The sequence below is a fragment of the Theobroma cacao genome, chromosome 3, assembly GCF_000208745.1.
Source record: "Theobroma cacao cultivar B97-61/B2 chromosome 3, Criollo_cocoa_genome_V2, whole genome shotgun sequence".
Lineage (NCBI taxonomy): Eukaryota > Viridiplantae > Streptophyta > Magnoliopsida > Malvales > Malvaceae > Theobroma > Theobroma cacao.
Window position 1 is genome coordinate 3,050,064 of NC_030852.1, and position 22,184 is coordinate 3,072,247.

The 22,184-nt window shown below is 33.7% G+C and overlaps 3 protein-coding genes across 3 annotated transcripts; 1 reads left to right on the plus strand and 2 right to left on the minus strand.

Moving 5' to 3' along the window:
- LOC18604208 lies at positions 141-2,528 on the minus strand. Its single transcript, XM_007036568.2, has 2 exons — positions 1,402-2,528; positions 141-1,044 (listed from the first exon to the last, which is right to left on the minus strand). Exons 1-2 carry the CDS (start codon positions 2,526-2,528, stop codon positions 141-143), a joined length of 2,031 nt encoding a protein of 676 aa, XP_007036630.2.
- Positions 4,364-5,031, minus strand: LOC18604209 (agamous-like MADS-box protein AGL62). Its single transcript, XM_007036569.2, has one exon. The coding sequence runs from the start codon at positions 4,994-4,996 to the stop codon at positions 4,364-4,366; it is 633 nt and encodes a 210-aa protein (XP_007036631.1). The 5' UTR covers positions 4,997-5,031.
- Positions 15,688-19,745, plus strand: LOC18604210 (lipid phosphate phosphatase 2). The gene is made up of 8 exons (XM_018117187.1): positions 15,688-15,742; positions 16,864-17,087; positions 17,167-17,254; positions 17,344-17,453; positions 17,628-17,721; positions 18,110-18,298; positions 18,374-18,433; positions 19,418-19,745. The coding sequence occupies exons 2-8, from the start codon at positions 16,872-16,874 to the stop codon at positions 19,612-19,614; spliced, it is 954 nt and encodes a 317-aa protein (XP_017972676.1). The 5' UTR covers positions 15,688-15,742; positions 16,864-16,871; the 3' UTR covers positions 19,615-19,745.

Genomic DNA, 22,184 nt, shown 5'->3' on the forward strand with positions numbered 1-22,184 from the left:
AAGAACAATAGTCAATATCTTATTGTGAATTACATACTAAAACATTAATTGTGCTATAACAATTATTGAAAGAGAAAAATCAAGGTACAACCACCATATTAAGTCCATTCAAAATTGTCTGTTTTATCTGCCCTATCACCTTATAGTGGCTGTGAGATTCTAATTTGCTGATTGCTACCGTCTGTGGGCTGCTGCAGTGAAGCATCAGCCAATGCAGCTGCTGCAGTAGCTTGAGTCATGGTTTGATACTGCGGAGGCAGTGAAGGAGCTTGATGCTGAGCATAGAACATTTGATCTTGTGAAGGATTTGGATACTCATAACCATAATTGGCAGTAGCAGCAGGTGTAACAGCAACTGATTGTGGTGGATGCTGCATTTGGGAGAAGCCAACATATGGTTGCTGAACTTGAACCAGTTGAGGAGTTGATGGCACAGCTGTTCTGTACACAGTTGCTGCCATTTCAGGTTTAGCAAGGGCAGCTGTATTTGTAGGGTACATGGGAGGCGTGGCCTCTTTGTAAGCAGTGGTGGCAGCAACTATTGAAGGAGCTGGAGGTGTCAATGGGAGGCTTGGGGCCACAATGCTAGCATCAGTTACGTTGGATTTCAGAGTCATGACACCGGTGCTAGATTGCATGGACATGTATGGTTGTGGTTGTGTTACTTGTGTAACAGGCATTACATACACTGCAGGGTACTGCTGATCGGCTGGATGATGAAGCTGATGCTGCTGCGATGGTGTAGCATACACTGGATAGTAAGATGACATTGGCACTGGAGCAGGAGATGCAGTAGGGTGGGGGATGTAGTGCATGCTGGTTTGCATGAATTGTTGCTGTGCTTGTTGCTGCTGCTGATCCAATTGTGGAGCTAAAGCATAGGCATCTTGAACCTGATGAATTTGGATTTGGGAGTTTGGAATGGAAGTATCAGCCTTTGTATTGGGGCTAACAGCAGCTTTGCTATCTCTGGATGCAATATGAGCTTGATCTTGATAATACATGGGTTTTGACAGAGAATTTGCCGAGGCAATGCTGCTATCACTGCATATTTTGGTTCAAAACAAAGGCAAGAATAAGGAAAGACCATCTTCAGGACTAGATTATTCTTTCTAGAAGTTGAAAATCAAGAAAATGAATAATAGCCCTATAACATGCTTGAAAATAATACCAAATAAAATCGATTATGAGCACATATTTCTTCTCAGTTTGGACTAAAAGCAGTCAGCTTACTAATCTTCAGAGAAGAAATGTAACAATCTACTTAGATTAAGGCATTTTTGTAAATGAAAGTAAAATTTGCTAATTTCTGTGATGATACTGACTTCAATGAAACAAAAGGAGCAAAGAAAATAAAAGTTAAAATCCAGGGAAAAGAAATTATAGTAATTAGGAAAACACCTTGCAACTGAATCAGGGGAAGGCAAATTATAAGCGCCACAAGCTTTCTGTTGTACTGGCTGCAATGGTAATGGAGGTTTGCGAAAACCAATAGGCACCCCTTGATCGGATCTCTCATCATCAGACAAAATCCGATTCAAGTTGTCACTTGAACCCCCTGCAGAAGTGATCATAGCAGTCGCAACAGCCACAGGGTGCGGGGGCAGAGCAGACACAGCAGCCCCGTAACCATCATCTTGCTTATGAATAGTAGTAGCAAAACTTATCTCAGCAAACTGCTCTTCTATGCCAACCCTCTGGTCCTGCACTTTAGCAACTCCATCCTGATCAACTCGAACCCGAATAGGTGGTAAGTTAGATATTGAAGGTGAAGAAGAAGGTGAACCAAAAGATGAAGTTTTCTCCACCATAGGCGAATCATGCAATGAACATTGTACCTCATGATGAACTGCATTATTGCTTTTCACTTGCTTGGTCTGTTCCTCTGCTACTTCTTGTGCCTCCAACTCACCATCAAGATTCAACAAGGTCTCCATGGCAGCAGAATCAGAGTGCCCTCTAGGAATCAACCCCGAACCATTAAGAGCATCAACGAACCATGTTTCAGACTTGGCATCATTTAGCAGCGGACCCATGGAGGCTGCAGTGTCAGGCTTGTTAAAGAAAAGAAATAAACGGATTCGAGAGGAGGTTGCAGAAGAAGCTGATGATGCTGTTAGACGGTCATATTCTTCAATCATGTTCTCAAGATCCTCATCCGTGGCAACTGATACAAGAGAGTCAAGGTCTTCATTTGGGAGCTGGTACTTCAACGTAAAGTGTCGGCCATTGAGAAGGGCGCGTGAGAGGCGGGTGCAAAAGGCTGAGAGGGAGCAATGGCGATCAACCGCAACAAGACGAGTCTCACCACCGACGTAGCAAAGGGTTTTGTCATGAGGACGGGGTATTATATGACCACCAAAGCTACACATTAGGCGGAGCCTTGCTCCAGGGACAGCTGGGAGAGGGTCATCATAGGAGTTCTCAGTGCGGGAGCGTGGGGAGGATTCAACGGAGTCAGGGTAGCTAAGATGCACGCTGGTGGCGGCGGCAGCGGTGGGGCCAGTGGGTAGAGGTGGTGGATCCATCGGAGGAGGCGTTTCTTGTTTTGGGGTGGAGGCTTGTTGTGAGGTGGACGGAGGATGCACAAGCACGAAGGGGCTAACCAGAGCCGGTGGTTTTATAGTTAATTGTTTCATTTCTTCTTAAAACCTTGATGACTAGGATTTGACACAAGAACTAGTGGTATTATAGTATTATTTCAACGTTCAATCAAATTGCAAAACTTACAAGTAAAAATAGAAGTTTTGCTACTAGTATTAGCTTTAATTTTTACCAGTGCAAGGCAGAACTGGCATAGCTAGCTGTAGATTGGGTGGGCATGGGATGGAATCCTCGACAAGTTAGCCATGCATCTGGACTGTGATGGGAAATGGACTCAATCACATGCAGATTTATAGAATTTTGTGCGTTATCATAACAGCTGCTTTGATCCTTATTTTTCAATATTAATATTCAACTACCAAGTAAGAGAAACTAACTTCACAACAACGCCAAGTTATGAAAGATTTCACTACCAATAAGTTTGGTTTGCACTTTGCTTTCTTTCCTACAAATACGAGGAGGTTGTAATAACTATACGAAACCCGATAAGGCAACTGTGGGCCATTTAGGGTATGTTTTTCATTTGATTAATTCTAATTTTTGGGTTTTTACTTGTTCTTGAGAAGGTAAAATTGGAATGACATCAACTAAACACAACATAGATATAAGTATATTTTTGAATTTGTCATTTTTGGCCTTGATAGTTCCTTGGTGCTTCTTTTTGTTTGAAGCCAGTTAGGAGATAATAGTTTATGCCATAAAGAATAAAATATTGGGATGGAACTCTTGCTTCAAGTAATTTTTTTTATATCAAAGTCACATGTTGGGTTGTACAATTCTTAGTTAGTTTCAAAATAATAATATTTCCCATATCTCATAATCTAATGAAGGGAATGTAAAGTTCGATGATAGGGGATGAAGGCTTGTGACAAGATTCAAGTAATTACAGATTTAATTGGCCAAAGTCGAGATTTGATCATTTTAGTTTTGAGTTTTTTTATTATTTTAGGTTAAGATCTGTGTCCGGTTTGGATCGATGCCTTACTTTTGAATTCATTACAATTACACCAAATTAGATTGATACCTTTTTAAATTCATTATGATAAGTTTAAATTAATCAGATCTTAAGTAATTGTTTCAGATTCAAGTCAATTATTACCATTCTTCACTTTGTAAGTAAAAAGTAATTTGGTTTTCAATGTGAGTTTTTAACAACTTAAACTTGGATCGAGTCAAATTTCGAGTGAATCTGGTGAATTAATTAGGTTTCCATCAAGTTTTAATGCCACTAATTCATGCACATTATAATATCTTTATTACTATTTTATAATAATTACAAAGGAATGATTTTGGATTTTGTGTGGTTCAATATGAAATATAATCATTTATAGTAATACATTAGACGGGCATTTGATTTAAAATCAATTAAAAGAGACAAATAATTAAAAACAAAGGCAGTACTTTTGTGATATATATTTGCATTAATTATTTCTTGACTTTAATTGTTGGGTTTTTAAAATCATTAATTATATAATAAGTACATTACTAAAAATAAAGAGGAAATGAATTCACACAATCATTCACAAATTAAAGTAAAAAAGACAATACTGATGTCTTAAAAGAAAACATCAACTATAAAATCAAAATCTATAAAATTAAGATTTGAACTTAATACGAGAAACACATGTGTTATTTAAAAGAGTTAAATTCAAATCTCCTCCTTCTTTATAACTTATATGTCATAAAAATGCCTTTTAATGTCTAATAAAAGGATATTTATAGTAATAATTAAAACACTAAAGCATTGAAACATTATTCACTATGAACCTCCGAAACCATAACTATGATCAGCCTGGACAACAGTCTCCATAACATTAGCCATCATCAAAGCACTGGCCCTTAAAATCAGATTTTTCTTCAGCTTCTCCATAGCCTTCATGTAGGCCTCAAGCTCCTCAACCCTCATACCATCAATAGCCTCATCCCACCAAAACCCGCCATTGTTTTCAACATTCTTTGCCTGTTCTATCTCCTTTCCACGCTTCTTTTCCTTCTCCAGCTCCTTCAACGACTCTTCATACTGCTTGTCAATTTCTTCAAAACCTGGAAGATCTGTTAATGCTGCATAATCTTGATCATCAAAAGCTGGGTTTCCACTGAGATATTGATCCAGAACCGTGTCGATGTCGGGATGACCAAAACAGAAAGGCTTCTCTCTAGGACTCGGAGATAGCACGATAATGCCGATTTTTGCACCAGACAAGATGCAAAGCTCGCTCGCTTTCTTGAAGAGACCCTTCCGGCGCTTCGAAAAAGTCACATGCAAGTTGCTTTTCTTTTCTAGTTGCTTGATCTCAATCCTTTGCCGGCCTTTGGTTTTCCCTGCAGGTTTCTTCTTTCCCTCCTCGCCGTCTCCGCAACACTGGTTCGTCATTTTCTGCTGGTTAAGCATGGTGATGGGTGATCAATATTAACAAAGATCGATGAACCCCCCCCCCCCCAAAAAGAAGATGAATGTGAACAAAGATGGGAGCAGATCAAAATTGTGGGGTTTCACTATTGGAGAAGAAGCTATAAATATGAGTTATTTTATAATGGAATAAACCTCTAGAGTTTCTCCATTGGCTAAAGATTTGCTTTCTGAATACGTCAAATTTTCAATTACCTAAATTACAGTAGCATTCTGAGTTTGATTTGGAAAGAAAACCTTCAGAAATCGTCAATGATGATATTGAATCTTATGACTTTTAGCAAAGAAAAGCGTGCGTTGCATAATTGTGAATGGGTAAAAGTATAATAAATAAATTCAAGAAAGTTTTCAATAGAATTTTAGTCCAATTTTTTCTCTCCTTGATTTCTTAAATTAGTGTACTAATTAAGGTATGTGGTGATGACATTAAATTTCTAAAATTTTTTAAATAAATATTTATTCTTTTATTATGTTTAATATAGTCTTTATATTTTTATAATGAGTCAAACAAGCGTTTATGACTAATGGTGGACTATTAACACTTGTCAATTTATATCCACGTGAAACTAAGATGACGCTTACGTGAAGAGCAAAAAATTATCACATGATCATGTCATTATACCATATTAACATATCATATCATAATCTCTTATGATATATCAGCATGTTACTTCAACTTTAAGTGATATAGAATGATAAGTGATATTTTAATTAAAAATAATTAATTAACTATTAATCGCAAGAGTTTATACATAATAAAAGAATAAAGACTTTATTTGAATTTTTTTAAAAATAATTCAAAGATAATTTTTTAAATATTATACCTTTTAATTTAATGTTGATTTCATATGCCATCGTCAACTATGGAGGCATTTGGTACGAGGGATGTACATCCACATTTCTTATAATGTGCCTGATTAAATTATATTGTAGCATTTGTTTAGAAATAAGCTAACGTAATATAAGATAACAATGTAATCACATTATAGCCAATGGATGTAAATTGTAACGTGATTGTATTGAAAAATTATTGCAATTTCATATTACAATTTACTCTGCAATGTTATCAAACTTGATTTGACATTTTTACTTTTTTTCAATCATTAAAATTTTATAATTTATTTTTTATCACTTTTAAAAAAAATTTAAAAATTAGAAATATTTTTAAATTTTTGAAAAAAAATCTGTAATTTTNTTATTAAAAAAATTCTAGAATGATAAAAAATAGAAATAATTTTTATTTTTAGAAATTATAAAATATTAGAAAATCCATAAAATAAAAATAATTTTTAAAAATAGAAGATATTCTTTTTTAAGGTTATAAGTTTTTAAAATTATAAAAATTATTTTTCTCTCTCTAATTTTTAATAAAATTTTAAAAATAAAAAATATTTCTTTTTTACTTTCAATTTTTTTTCAACAAATCTCTTTTGGTTTTTTATTTTTTGGATTGTTTTCTAAAAAGATTTATGTCTATTTTTAATGTTTGTGGAATATTTCAAAAATAATAATAACAATATATTTTAAAATTTTCAAAATTATTAACAAATTAAAAGTTATTTTCTCATTAATATTAACAGGGATTTGTCTGATAGTTGGTTATTTGTTGAAAAATTTATTTAAGAGATGATATCATATAAAATTTACAATAAAAAATGCAAATATATTAAATCTGTATTTTCATACGTAGAAGTAATTGTCAAAATTAATATTACATTCCCATTAAAGTGTTTGTAAACTAAATCCTATAATATTATCTTTTCAATATTTTAATTACATTTTTTTTCATGTAACAAACATTACAAAGTTAATTACTTTCTTTGCAATCACATTATATGGATTTAGCAATACAGAATTTACAATTTCAGTGGCTGTGTGGTGACTAGGTCTCTTCAGTGCTTGGATTATTATTACAAGCTAACTTTGTCCGAGCCCAAATATATGCATTTGTCATTTTTTTTTGTCCGTAAAAAGAGATGCCACTATGCAACGGTCATATAATTTGCCATGTTTCTACAAGTTTTTAGCACGAAAAAATGGTGTATACATGCATTATGTGGCCAAAAAAAGTCGTACGCATTAAAGAGTAAATCATAGATAATTAATTAATATACAACTAGAATTTAAATCCAACTTTTACTCCATCAATGCACCTCTCTCTCTATATATATATATATATATATATTATACTTAAATGTTACTATCTTGGTTGTATATTTATTTTCATAAAATTTTTAAAAAAATGTTGATTTTAATATATCAAAATTGTAATTTTTTTTATAAAATATCAATTTTATGCTTTTTAATGTCAAAAAAATTATGAAATATAAAAATTTATAAAAAAGTCAAATTTCTAAAAGAAATAAAGGGCATTGTTTGGGACATAAATAAATGAGAGGAAGAAGAATGTTTTGTTTGACCTTTTGCAATTAATTCAATTGCTGTCAAAGTATAAATTATGAAAAATGCTAATAATCAATACACATTCAAATTAATTCGAATTAAAAGCAAAAAAAAAAATACAAAGCCCATTTCCATCAACAAAAAGAGCCCATACCTAAAATCCCAAAATTAATTTGATTCAAACCAATTCAACTTCAACAAAAGCACACAACAACCAATCTAATCCATCAAGAAGCTTATATTATGCCTGCGATGGCTATCAGAAAATCGAGAAAATTGACATGGGGTTTTTCATTTCTTTGGGTTGCAAGTGCTGGATAGAGAGAATGAAAGGCATGGGGGAAGGAAGATAAAAACAAGAGAAGAACCAAAAAGTAAAAGGTGAAGAGAGAGAAGAGAGTTCTTTAATTTGCCATGTCAAGTGGGAATTTGGAGGATGTAGAGAATAGCGGGGCATTAATTTAGCATTCATCTACTAATTTTTTAAAATATGTAACAATTAATTAGATTACATGGGCCTATTCAGAAGGCTATATGTCTTATCCATAAATTGTCCAAAATTAAAATCCCACATTTAATATCCAACTAGCTAACTCTCACTTGTTTCCACCGAAAAGCAAAGCCAAGGGCCCAGAGGAACCAGATCTTTGGTGGAAGATGGCTTGACGATCCAAAGGGCACAGCGTTAAGTCAGAAGTCTTTGATCACTTCGAGAAGATGTATGTCCCCAGAATCTCTTTTAGAAAGTTGTCTTTAATGAAGAAGAATTTCCTTGAAACTCCCCTTTCTAAGGAAGATATGAAAGTTACCATATGAGAATGTAAAGGATCAAAACGTTCGGATTTCAATTTGTTTTTTTCAAAAAGGATGATTTATTTTCCTTGATCACTGGTTTCTTAGCAAAAGGAAAACTTGAAAAGAGGTTAAAGTCTACTATTACATTGATAAATCGAAGGTAAATAATCTGACAAACTTGATTGGTGTACCAACCAATTATGTTAATAAGTTCTTTATACAAGATTTTGACGAAGATTTTGGCAAAAAGATTAAAGATGGTTATTGCTTCGGTTATTAGATATACTCAGTGTTTTTATAATAGGTAGATATATCATGATGGTATTTTAATAGCAATTGAGGTCATTTACAATTTGAAGAAGAGTAAGAACGGAAAAGGAGAGGTAATCTTGAAATTGGATTTTGAAAAAAATGAATGACTCAATAGAATGGTATTTCTATTTCATTTAATGGAAACGATGGGTTTTGGCACTAAATGGATTACTTGGGTGGAATGATTTGAGTTTCAATCTTGGTAATCGAGTGACCAATGGAAGAATTTCAAATGCAAATATTGAGATTGAGAGGCCAAGGGACATTAAAGAGGAGGTTGCAAGGTACTTTGAGACATTTTATACTAAATTCATTACAGTGGGACTTAAAGTTTATTTGGCCTAATTTTTTTCAGCTTATCTATCTTTTTAAAGTAGAAGTCAAGCCAAATAGGATTTTGATAAACTAAAAAAAAAACAATCTTTTTATAGAACAAATTAAAAAAAAAAGATTAAAGAAAAGCTCTAAAGAAGAGCTTTCTCTTCTCTTCCTTTAAAAACATGTTAGTTTTTCAAAAAAATACCCTTCTCTCTCAATATATCTCCCTCTCCTCCCTTTTTCTACAAATCACCATTTTTCAATGCAAATCTCGATCTCTCTTTCCTTTACCTTTTTCTACAAAGACTACTAGAGAAAAAAAAAGACCCAGCAACAAAATAGCAAAATCTGAAATTTTTTTGTTTTTACAAATATTAAGAGAAAAGAAGATCCAAAGTTCAAAGCTGCATTTAAGTAATATTTAAGGTTTTCTCTCTTCTTCACCAAAAAGATTTTAATGTCAAATACATTGTTTACTTTTTTCTCTTTTTTCTAGGGGAATTGAAGCATTATGGTCCAATTGCTTACTAAATCAACAAAAATTTAATGCTCTTATTACTATACAAAGTTTGAGAGTTGTTCCGTTTCTATATGAATTTTTTTGATTTTAACATCTGAAATCGTATATTAACTTGAAGCAAACTTATTCCGCTTTGGTTAATAAGTGATTGAAGATGGCATGAATACTCTTTATGGTAATTTTAATCAAACTTAGAACTTATATAATTTATTTTGTGAAACAGCTTACCAAATAACTTTAGCTTAATTTTAAAAGTTATCATTTTTCATAAGAGTTTCATAATAACTTTCAAGTTAGAAAAAAGCTAGGCCAAACAGAGGAATTTAACTATGACTTTAAGAGGTTGGCAGAGGGCAATGTTATGGATATAGAGAAACCTTTCACTATTTCAAAGGTATAGGACATTATTGCCTCATGTGATGGTAATAAGGCACCAAGCCCAGCTGGTTTCAATTTTATACTTTTTCAAAAATGATGGGCAACAGTGAAAGATGCTATGTTTGTGGAATTGGTTTTAAGGTGTAGGAGCACTAGGGCTAGTGAGAGAGAAAGGGCATTTAGGGGAGTTACTAATGGAAAGAGGAAGGATAAGGTGGTTGAATTGAGAAAAGGAAGGATATACCAATAGAGTTATGAGTGAAGGGGGAAAGGTAGGATGGTTAGTGTTGTTGGTGACAAGTACTGGTTGTAGGGATTTGAATGAATTGGGAAGAGAAAATATGCTTGTTTTGTGGGTTAGGGTTAAAGAGAGTATATGGTCATTGGAAGTGTTATAGCATCATGTGAATAGTCTAAAGACTTGCATTGTTAGAATTATAATCCATGTAAGGTTGTAGGTGGTGTGGTTGGTTGAATTGATAGGTTTTTACTATTGCTTATATTTCACAGTAAAGTTAAGGAAGTAAAAAGAAAAAGAAAAAAAAGAAGAAAGAAAGAAAAAGAGAGAGAAAAAAAAGGAAAAGTGAGAAAAAAACTAAAATGACAAGAAAAAAGGGAAAAAGAATGATAGTTTTATTAGTTTTGATATACTATAAAGATACTGGTGGGATGAGGATGTAGCTGTTCTATTTTAATTGTGGCAACAGGCTTAAAAGTGAGGTTTGAATGTGGGATAGGCAAATTAGCCTATGCCTTTTTTCTGTGCTATTAGGTTTTTGAGCTGGCATGAAAAGATAACATGGTGGCTTTGATCAAAGTGGAAAGAGCGGCTAAGCTTTTTTTTTATATGCCCATTTATTTGGAGACTTGGTGGGAATTTTTGTGAGATCTCATGAGTCCAAAAGTTTGTCTGTAAACCTCTGAATGAGTGGCTGTTGAACTATGAAAGTTGGAATGAAAGGAGGAATGTTTAGGTTGCGATGGTACATCTTTGCATTACAAAATTCATAACATAAGCAACTCACCACGAGTTTTCTTGGTTTATTGTTTTGCTATTAGCATTGATTGCTAATAAAAACCCTATTTCGAGTTGGAAATTGATGACCGGTGAAGGCTATGTTATATTTTTGGTCTTGATGTATAGTTTGATCGATGATACTATGACAAGATTTTATCTCAAAGCTTGTTGGGGTATTTTTAGGTTAATTAGGAATGGGTTTTTGAGGAGTTATTGCATGAATCCTATTTAATATGATGATACTAGGGTCATGTTTCCACGTTTCGTTTTTTCTTTTGATTTAGTAGGTATTCTATAGGCTAGTAGTTGTTGCCTTAGCTTTTTCATAACACACTTCATGTTAGGGACTTGTTTTCATGATCTGGCTTCTCTACTACCATAAAAATGGTGACTTATTGTCCACATCACGCAAGTTTAATAGTTTTAATTGATAATGTTCTTGCCTTGTGGCTTGGTACACTATGACAAGCCTTTTGCTCAATTTCAGTCTGATGACCCAATAGATCAAAGAAGGGTTTTCAAGGCTGGGACCTTTGCAATAGGCACAGGGTTGGTTCGGGCTCTAATGAGTATTAATGTGGGAAGAGTTGTGGTAGGGAGTGAGATAGCATGATAGAATTTTGGATTGAAAAGGGAAGTTTGCTTGATTGGGAAGTGATGGACGTTCATTTTATGAAGTGATGATGATGATCCCAAGTGGTTGACTGAGTTTTAATCTTTTGTTTAGGTCAATGTTGCTTATGGACTGCACAAATGTCAAGGGTTATTTGTTTTATGCTTATGCAACCCATTGCCTTTTTAAGGATTGTGCCTGTTTTTGTTTTCTTGCTTCTTTGAATGGGATGCAATATCTAGCTAAGTTAAACAGATTGTGTAAGTAAATAGAATAAGGTTTGTGGAGGGATGATTCTAAGTTGCTCCTTGGAATCTTTTTGTCACTTCTAAAGAGCTTGTAAATGCCTAAATATGATTGTTTCACCCCTTAAGCAACTTGATTTTTTATTCTCATGTCTTCAATTGTATTTACGACATAAACCATGATAAGAAGTCTTAGGTTTTATATGGTTTTGCTACTTCTACTACCTAAGTTAGATTTTTTGTGCACATTTTATGAGTAATGAAAACTTTTAATTTACCTTTCAAAAAAAAAAAAAAAAGATGTCAAAGGTTTAGGGATGTTCAAAGTCTTCAAGTTGTGGAACGGTTTTCAAGTTTCTTTGGAACAAGGGTTTTCGTTAAGTGTTGAGAAATGGTGAAAATATTTTATTTTGACATGATGTGGGTTGAAACTAGGTTTTTGAAAGGTTTATTTCCTAAATTGTTCCAACTAGCAGTAAATAAGAGATAGAAAGGGTTAAAGACTATATATGTGTTTGAAAATTGGTGTCCAAAATATCAATTGGCAAGTGGTGTTTAGAAGGATTTGTTTGAATGGGAAAAAGTGCTACTTGAAAATTTGAAAAACAACTTAGTTAGGTTTACTCAATTAAAAATAAGGAGAATAGATTGATTTTGATTTTTGATGAAAATGGAGCCTTCTTAATAAAAAAAAAACTTTCTTATGCATAGTAGTAATAGTGAGGATGGTTTAGATGAAAACCCTTTTTGCTATTTAGAGTGTCAAAGTTCTTCTCAAAATTCAATGTTTCTTACGGTTAGCCTACTTAAAGTGCATTTTGACAAAAACATTTTTCATTTTGATAAGAATTTCATTATTGTAAGAGCTCAGATTATACAATTGGTGTAACACCTTTGTCAAGGACTATAACCACCTACTTATTTCCTATTATTAGAGTTAGAATTTTTAAAGTGAATTTTTGAAATGGTGGGGAGTGGTAGGCTACAATATCTAGTTGTATACAATCTTTTTGCAACAATGTTATTCATAATTAGTAGGACAAGTGAGGTGCAAGACGTGATGGCTTATGGTTTGTGAGACAACTCTATGATCTTTTTTGAGGGTTTAGAAATAAGGTTGTGTTTGATTGAAAAAATATGAAATAAACGACTTGGTAGGATTGGGTAAATTTCGATCTCTTTATTGAATAAAAGCAACGGAGGGGATCAATAATATTATTGATGCAACTTGGTGGATTGATCTCGTACTCGAGCATTTGGCTCTTTGGTTAGGGTATGATATCTCTCTTAAAAGAGTAAGGTTCGAATTTTTCTTCCTCTAAAAATATATATAAAAAACTTATTGGATTGATCTAAGAAGTACCTCACAGCCACATATCCCAAGTATCTACTTTGTAGAAATGATGCTTAGTAGAAACCTCCTTGATCCAATTTCTTCAACTTTAATGTTGATGGCTCCATTAGAGAGAAACTAGACCCCTTAAGCTGTGGTGGTGTATTGATAAACTTTGAAGGTATTATTCTTGCCATGTTTTTTGGACTCGTTAGTGTATTTGATTTCAATTATGTTAAGTTATATGCTATTAAAGTAGCTTTGGAAATATTTTGTGACTCATATTGATTTGGAAAGTCATATTTAGATATTGAATCAGACTTTATGGTTGCACTAATTTGAGTTTTAAACCCATATAAAAGACCTTAAAATGATGGAGGCTTTTTAACAGATAAATACTTCATGAGATGTCATATGATTTTTTTTTAAAAATATGTTTAGAGAAGCTGATTGCTATGTTGATTTGCCTGTGAAAATGGGTGTGGACAAAAATGAATTATTTGTAAGGTGGTGCTAACTCGAAAATATTACTCTTCCTATCGAAGGTGGTCTGTCTTTTTAGGGATGCCTAAAGAGGAAAATTAGGATCACAAGTATGAGTTGGTTAGTGGGTAGTTTTTAAGTGTAGATTGTTAGTTATTTTGGTTGATAAGTGCTTGTAGAAAATATTCAAGATCTATGCAAAGAACTAAACTGCTTGATGAAAAATAAAGAACTACATAAAAGGCTATTTATAATAGCCAACTAAACCTAAACCTACTTGCTGTGTAAGTAAAGAAAATAGTAAATAAGAAAGTATTTTAACCCTAGATTTCTTTAGAGTATAAGCAAAATAAAAAGAAAATAGGAAAATATTCTCCTCAAGATATTCTTAGAATTAATAATTACAGCTCATGTTGACACTTCCCTTCGAGTTGGAGCATAGATATCAATTATGCTTAACTTGTCAATTATACCATGGACCACTATCCCAAAAACTTTTTTTTTTTTAAATATTAGCTAACTGACCTTTAGACTGGACAAATTGAAATTGTATAATTTTTTGATTGAGGTTCTCCTTGATGAAATGTCGATCAATTTTAACATACTTGGTGCGATTATGTTGTAAAAGATTTTGCAAAATTTCAATGGCTGCCTTATTATCGCAAAAATATTCATAGGTTTTGCATATTCAATTCTCAACTTTTTAAGAATAGTTCTAATCCACAATAATTTGCATACACCATAAGCCATACCTTGAATTTAGCTTCTACACTTGATCTTGCCACAACCTTCTGCTTCTTGATTTTCCAAGTGACAAGATTACCTTCCACAAAAATAAAGTAACCAGATGTGGATCTTCTAGTTGTTTGACGACCTGCCTAGTTAGAATCCGTGAATCCTTCAATGCTACAAATACAATTTTTTGAGAATAATAAACCTTTTCCCATAGCACTCTTCAAGTATCTTAAGATTCGATATAGTGCATTCATATGTTCTTCACTTAGTGCATACATAAACTGACTTACGACACTTACAACATAAGCTATAATTAGTCTTTGTCTGTTAGAACTTGATTTGGAAAAATTCTAAGCTTATGATTTATCACTATGGGCATGTTTGCTGGTTTGTAAGCAAGCATTACAATTTAGGTTAAGAGATCTAGCACATATTTCCGTTACGAAAGAAAAATCTCCTGTTTCGATCTTGCAACCGCAATCCTTAAGAAATATTTAAGTTACCTTAAATCTTTCATTTCAAATTTAGTAGCCAAATATTCTTGTAATGCTTTCAATTCACATGGGTCATCTCCCGTCAAGACCATATCATCGACATACACGATTAAAGTTATTACTTTCTCCTCTTTATGTTTTATAAACAAAATATGGTCTGAGTTACTTTGCTTAAAACTAGATCCTTTAATTATAGAAGAAAGCATCCCAAACTAAGCTCTAGGTGACTGTTTCAGCCCATATAATAACTTCTTCAGTTTACTAACTTTCTTTCTATACAAAAAACTATGTTTAATTCCTGGTGGTAACTTCATGTAGACTTTTTCTTAAAGTCTTCATGTAGTCCATACGAATTTCGGAATACGAGATTCGTGTTAGAGAGTTCCTTTTGGAATAGAACTACTTAGATACCATGTAGAAAACATTTAGAACCTAAGAAAAGATCTAAACCGTTTAATGAAAAATAAAGAACTACATAAAAGGCTATTTAGCCAACTAAACTTAACTTGTTGTGCAAGTAAAGTAATTATAATAGCTAACTAAACCTAAATCTAGTTGATGTGCAAGTAAAGTAAATAGCAAATAAGGACTTTCTTAAAGTATAAATAAAGTAAAAAGTAAATAAAGAACTATTCTCTCGAAGATATTCTTAAAATAAAAAAATAGAAAAATATTCTTTTTAAAATATTTTTAAAATTAATAATTACAGTTCATGTTGGTAGTGCTTCAATTCCATTTTAGTCCTTCATCTGGAATGTGTCCTGCAAGACTTAATTTAAGAAAAAAGAAGACAGATGTAGTGGAAACTTCATATCTTTCTATTATAACTAAATTACAATTTTGGTTTCTCTATGGTAAAAAAAATGGAAAAAAATAATTTCAGGAAATTTGTTTGCTGCCATGAAAATAATCAAACACCCAAATTACAGAATTTGGAGCCAAAATTAGAAAATCTAGAATTGATTTAACTCACCTCTGAGAACGAAATTCAACATCTTACATATAGCACAAAAAATAAGAAATAAAACCACTCTTTTTCTCGGCCATTCCCACTGTCCACGATTATCATCCTCAAGGCTACGTACGTTATTTTCCTCTCCTGTCTTTTTACCGTATGCATGAATATTAATGGCTGCGCATTAATTTTATGGTTTAACAAAGGACATTCACCCTTTTATGTTTGATTCAATGTTGATTATTGTGTACGGCGTAAACAATGAGAACTGTTTGCTTATGTTTATTTCGTTTATTACGAATTTCCTTATGATAGATTAATATTTTTCAGTCCTGGATCCCCATTCTTCTGTTTGAATTAAATTCACGTTACACCTGCAACACCTCAATCTTGAGGCCCAGAAGTTTAAGGTTAGCCAAAATTGAATTTTCTTGCAACCCTGATCAGGCATAGCATCAATTGTTTAAGCTTATAATGGAAAGCTGTTAATTAGTTTCTTAAGTTTATTCACCTTATATGCTCTCTCTCTCTCAGGGTGCATTTTCATATCAGTTCTATGCATTATAGATTAGCTTAAGGTACCAGTGGTATTCAAACATCTCAGAAATTACATATGAAAGGGTTTTTCCCACTAGGAAGAAAGGAACAAGGAAAAGGAAAAATTAAACAAAGTTCTAGGTCTAGAAGAGTTTTGTTTTGCTGTTTTTGTTTTAAGAATGGTTTCAATAGCAGTAACTTAGTAAAAAAGTTGTGTTAGCATAGCATTCATTTACATGGCATGCCATACTTGAATGTATGACTTGTTTTCCTCTGGTAAGAGTGGGACAAACACCAGAAACTTTTGGTTTCAATTTTCAAGTATGACCAAAAATTAACAGTTATTTCACTGCTTCATTTCTCCATTGCATTAATCAATTGTAATTTCCAAAGCAAGTTCGATCCCAAGTTCCAAAGTTTATGTTTGAATCAGTATAAAAAACTCAAATGTTTCTTTGTTTGGAGATGGATAACAATATGAAAGACTTGCAAGAAATTATAGATAGTGGTCATTTTTTAATGGAGATAGTTTTTCTGAGGTGTCTGTTGGCTGTTGCTGGAAAGTGGGCATCTAGAAGGGCGAAAGATAGCATGGCTGTAACTGGGAATAAAAAAAATAATTTGTTCTGTTCTCTCTTATGCTTCATATGTCCTAATTGTTCTTAAATTCATAATAAATAATTGAGCTACATCTTCTTGTCTGTGTCCAGTTGGAAAGATGTCAGAGATCCTGCTGGGAGCTCATACATTGACATCTCATGGAGTGAAGGTGGCCAGAATACATCTATATGACTGGCTAATTCTTGTATTTCTTGTTGTTATTGATGGCCTTCTGAATTTTATTGAGCCCTTTCACCGCTTTGTTGGGGAAGAAATGATGACAGATTTGAAATTCCCCTTCCACAAAGATACCATCCCTTTCTGGGCTGTTCCAGTATGTGCCTTATATGGTTACTTGAAATCCCCTCTACTCCATTAACCAATTCATAATAATTTTCTGATACCTGGTACAGTTTCTTGCAGTATTGCTGCCTTTAGTTATTTTTTCCATATACTACTATTTCAGGAAGGATGTATATGATTTCCATCATGCTGTACTAGGTACCTAACAGTCTTCTTTGCTTTCAGAAACTAGGCTATGTTTCACAATGCTCATGGTTACTTATTGAAATGCTTTAACATGCACTTAGGTCTTCTATTTTCTGTCCTGGTAACTGGAGTTATAACGGATTCAATCAAAGATGCTGTTGGTAGGCCGAGACCAAATTTCTTCTGGCGCTGTTTCCCTGATGGAAAGGCGGTGTGTTTTCATGTCATCTCCTGCCTATACACATAACAGCCGCTCTGTATTCATTTGTGGAAAGAGGCTTCTTGAAAATTGCTTCCATTACTTTTTAGTAAGCTAAGGCATGTTCTTGACTCGTTGTATCGATCATTGCCTGCTTTTCATTCCATTTGTCATTGGCATGTGCAGGTGTTTGACAGAATTATAGGGGATGTTGTTTGTCATGGAAATGAAAAGTATATAAAGGAAGGATACAAAAGCTTTCCCAGTGGTCACACTTCATGTAAGTTTAACATGTCCTTTTCGATTGTTAAAGAGTTCTGGATTGTCTTCCTTGAAGCTATGAAATGTATAAACCATCAACAACATTTCACGTCTAAATGGTGGAGATAAGCAAATAATTTGGGTTTATTCATCTGACCGGACGAAAGTTCACAGTTGATGGTCCCCTGTTTAACCGCAGGTCCATTGTTTTAGACTGCCAATGCTTTCGTTATACATATTCTTTTTTGGAAACTTGAGGAAAGTTGCCTGATACTTCCTAACATTTTCTCGGTGGACTATGAAAGAGTGTTACACATCTGCAAATGATTGATCATTAAAATTTTAATTGATATTGTTTGATTTCTTGCTGTGTTCTGTACATAACAGTGGTGCATATGGATATGCAGGGTCTTTTGCAGGTCTTTCGTTCCTTTCATGGTATATGTCAGGAAAAATTAGAGTGTTTGATCGTAGAGGCCATGTTGCAAAACTCTGCGTCGTGTTTTTACCAGTACTTGTTGCTGCTCTTGTGGGTGTTTCTCGGGTGGATGACTACTGGCATCACTGGACAGATGTTTTCGCTGGAGCTCTTATAGGTTTGTTTCCTAATGAGATTGAAGCTGATTAGCATTGGAATAAGTAAGTACCCGTTTCGCTTTTTCTTGGTGCAGGATCAACCATGGCAGCATTCTGTTACTTGCAATTCTTTCCTTCTCCACATAATGACGAAGGTATGTCTCTCTAAGTGTGTACTAATGAAATTACAAATGAATTTATTCTCATTGGTTTGCAATTCTGGTTGATACTGCTAAAAAATGTTCATTTTATATACTTTCGGAATACAATTATAGAGCATAAATTGATAATTAAAACTCAGAAGTATTGAAAAGCGTTTGTTGGGGTGGTTGCTTCTAGCGCTCCCTTGTAGGTTTTGGTTTTAAGAGCAATATTGGTGTGTCTACCGTTTAAATCAAGCATATTACAAAGATCAATGTTTCCTCTATGTTATATCATATGGGTGATATAATTTTGAGAGAGCAGTTATTTAGAGTTTTTCTAATTCGAATATAATAACTTTTTGAATTGGAAAATACACATACTTTATCATTGGTTAGACATGAGCTAAGTGCTATATATTCTTGAGCTTGTATAAGAAAATAAATATAATAGAGAAAGTTTTAACTTGTTATGGGGTTTCCCCATAAAAAAATATGAGTAGAGAAGACAGCACAAGTTTTTCTTGTGAAAGTTTCATCTTATGGCCACCTTATTCCTCGCTTGCTCCTTTTGCACTTTTCACGTGAGTGTAGCCCTAGTAGGTGAACGACCAAAATTATAGTGTTGATTGTTATGTTGGTAAGTTATGCATCTTTTTCTCTTTCCTGTTTTAACAATTTAATGGTCTACCTTTTACTTGTTGGTGTTGTATTCTCTAGAATGTACAGATGGAAGCAATTGTATTAGAGAATGGGGCTTTTGTTTAGAATGTCACAAGGGCCTGCCTGTGTTTTATTTCATCCCTCACAACTATTAATCCTGCTTCGATCAGTCGCTTAACTTTGCCAATCCCATAGGTTAAAATTTCAGGGACTTGAAATTCACAACACGCATATGCTAGAGAAAAAGGAGGGAAATTGCACATTCTTCTGTTGAATCGTGAACTATTTCGAAGATTAGTTTGCAAATCAGTGTTATTACTTATTTTGAACATGCAGGTTGGGCACCTCATGCATATTTCCAGATGCTGGCAGACAGGCATGCTGCTCAATCTTCAGGAACCAGAGCCATCTCTCCCCATGGTCGTAAGCACCAAACACATATTGAAATACTACCTATGGTATCAGGCAGTGGATCAGTAGATTCAAGCCCCGATATTGAAGCAATGACCCCTTGGAAAAAGACATTGATTTGAAAGTTTTTTTTTTGTCTGAAAGATGTTCAATTTGAAGTGCTAATACTGGTTCAGTTGACTTGTAAATACTTCAGCAGGCTACTCTAATTTCTGAAACTGAATGTTGAATTCTAATTGATGTTGCAATTGAAGATTGGCTTGTCCAGTTGGCTTATTAATTACAACTAACCAAGCAGAAATTCTTGGCAAGACAGGAACCTAACCAAATTCAGAATATTAGTTAGTTCGATATGGGTTTTGGGAGGGCAACTATGAAATTTCATTTGTTCAATGGCTGAAGATGAAAATGGGTATTCAAATTCATAATTGAAACTTGAAATTGAAATTTGTCTACTCAATTATGTTGCATATCTTCCCAGTTGTAGCTCTAAAGATATGTCTAGCTTTTTTGATAAGAAAGATATGCCTATTTTTATGTAACATAAAGCATTTAGTTGGATTTATGTACAGCATATCCATATCTATTAGATGTGTAATACTAGTTTATCTAATCCTTTCAACTATTTGAAAGTGATGTGAGAATAATAAATAATAATTATGGACATTTATTTCTTGTGATAATTAGAAATCTTTTTATTCATATTATGTAGAAAATTAATTACAATACAGCTGATATAAATTAGTCTTTTGGATCATCTGTCAACTTTCTTGGAACAGTCAGCTGGATTATCTGGCCACTTGTACTTCATGCTAAATATGTGTACCAAAAATATCATTGATCATTTCGTAATCTTTACAATATCCATTCTTTTTCTCCCTTTTGTAAGGAATTTGAGGCCCCATTAGAAGACTCCCTCTTGGTTTAGGCCAACCACTGCAACCCTGGTATTTTTCTTGTACAAATTGAATCTTGTAAGAAGAGGCATATTCCAGCTCATAATCCAGGGCAAAACTTAGATAAAATTCTTGATTTCCTAAGGTTTTGTTTGATCAAATGAAAATTAATTTTAAATATTGAAATCGATAGATTGCTAAAATTAAAAAAAAAAAATCATAATATGTAAAAATTAGTCTACACTACATGTTGAAGGATGAAAATTTTATCATATATTTAACAAACCTGACCTAAATCTTGCTCCCATGTTACCCATGCTCCCATACTGGTTGTAAAATGTTTAATGCTATTGATAGGGTGGGATTTCACCTTCATCCCAATCCTTGGTTTAGCTTTGCAAGGCTACCAATGCATAGGTTGCCTTCCAAAAGATATTAAGATGTCGCTATCAGAGATCTGTCTGTGTAGACTCTACCAGCACTCTACTTTATAACGCGTGTCACAACCTAAACAATAACTTTTAGTTTGTCAGCAGTTGGCCACAATAACTTCTGCAACTCCTTCCATTTAAGTTCACTTACCTGTCTGTTTTTTTTTTACCTTTGATGTATTGGACTTGAAGCCATCTTTCTGTTGACAAACTTAGATCCATTACCCCATTTTCATCTGCTTCATATCCTGTCTTTTCATTGATCATGTAACTCTTTTTTTCTTTACAGCTCCCATTTGCTTATATTATTGATTTGCTCTCATGGACTTGTCTTCCTTACTTTCTCTCGTTCAAAACATGGAAGCAGCTAAACTTCCAGTTTGTCTGAGCATGAAGAGGTACAGGAGGAGGAAAAAGTACCAGAGGCTGAAGCGTGTGATGAGTGCTGCTCATGAAGATAAAGAAAGTGAGGCGACTTCGATGTTAGAAGAGTATCGCCGAAGGGGGTGGAAAAGCAAAGTGATGGTCCCAAAGAATATTGCTTCGCCAGTTGAGCCTCTGAGAAAATGGAGAGATTCATATGAGGAGATGATGCTTTGTTTCGCTGGACATTTTACACAGCTCAGCAATGGTAACGTTTACTTGTTTAAGAGAATTCCAAAAGCTAATTCCCATCGTTTAGGCAATTTAGACGGCTGAGAAAGGAGACTGGATTTTCAGGGGTTAACAGTCTGTTAATTATTTGCTCAAAAGCAAATGATCCACTTCTCTTTTCTTCTGCATTTTTCTTGTTTTCCTGCCTTTGCAATGCTATGATCAGTAGGAAAGAAATATATTGTACTTCTAATTTCCAGTTAATGTAAAACTCTTTAATCATCTTATATATGGAAAAAGCAGGTTGTAATGCCTCAACCATGTTAATATATATTTGGTTTGGGATTTTCCCTGACTTGGTATTTTCATTTAAAGCTTTTATTATAATATATTAGATTTACTTCTGGTATAAATCTCTGGAAAATCCGTCTATTGGTCCTTTTGTCATAATTCTTTTACCTTTTTAATATCTACATTCTACCAGGCAAATCAACGCACAGTAGTACGAGTGTGTTCTTTTCGTTTTTCGAAAATTCGAGAGATATCAATCGAAGAGGGAACAGTTCGCCTCCATTTGTGTACAGACAATTTTACGTAATTATGCCCCTGAACAAAAACAGAGAGAGTATACCAGCACAAAATCACTACTCCTAATTTCCCTTTCTTGCTTCTGTACATTGCAGTCACATCCCTTCTTGCTCCGGTTAACAATCAGTAGTCCTGTCCCCTTCTAGTGCGGGGGGTACTGTTCTGATAGTCAAAAGCACAAAT

Coding starts and splice junctions, on each gene's coding strand:
- LOC18604208 (XM_007036568.2), bottom strand. CDS start 2,528: ATGGATCCACCACCTCTACCCACTGGCCCCACCGCTGCCGCCGCCACC. Junction 1,045..1,401: donor TCCCCTGATTCAGTTGCAAG/GTGTTTTCCTAA, acceptor CAAAATATGCAG/TGATAGCAGCATTGCCTCGG.
- LOC18604209 (XM_007036569.2), bottom strand. CDS start 4,996: ATGCTTAACCAGCAGAAAATGACGAACCAGTGTTGCGGAGACGGCGAG.
- LOC18604210 (XM_018117187.1), top strand. CDS start 16,872: ATGTCAGAGATCCTGCTGGGAGCTCATACATTGACATCTCATGGAGTG. Junction 17,255..17,343: donor TTTCCATCATGCTGTACTAG/GTACCTAACAGT, acceptor ACATGCACTTAG/GTCTTCTATTTTCTGTCCTG. Junction 18,434..19,417: donor TTCTCCACATAATGACGAAG/GTATGTCTCTCT, acceptor TTGAACATGCAG/GTTGGGCACCTCATGCATAT.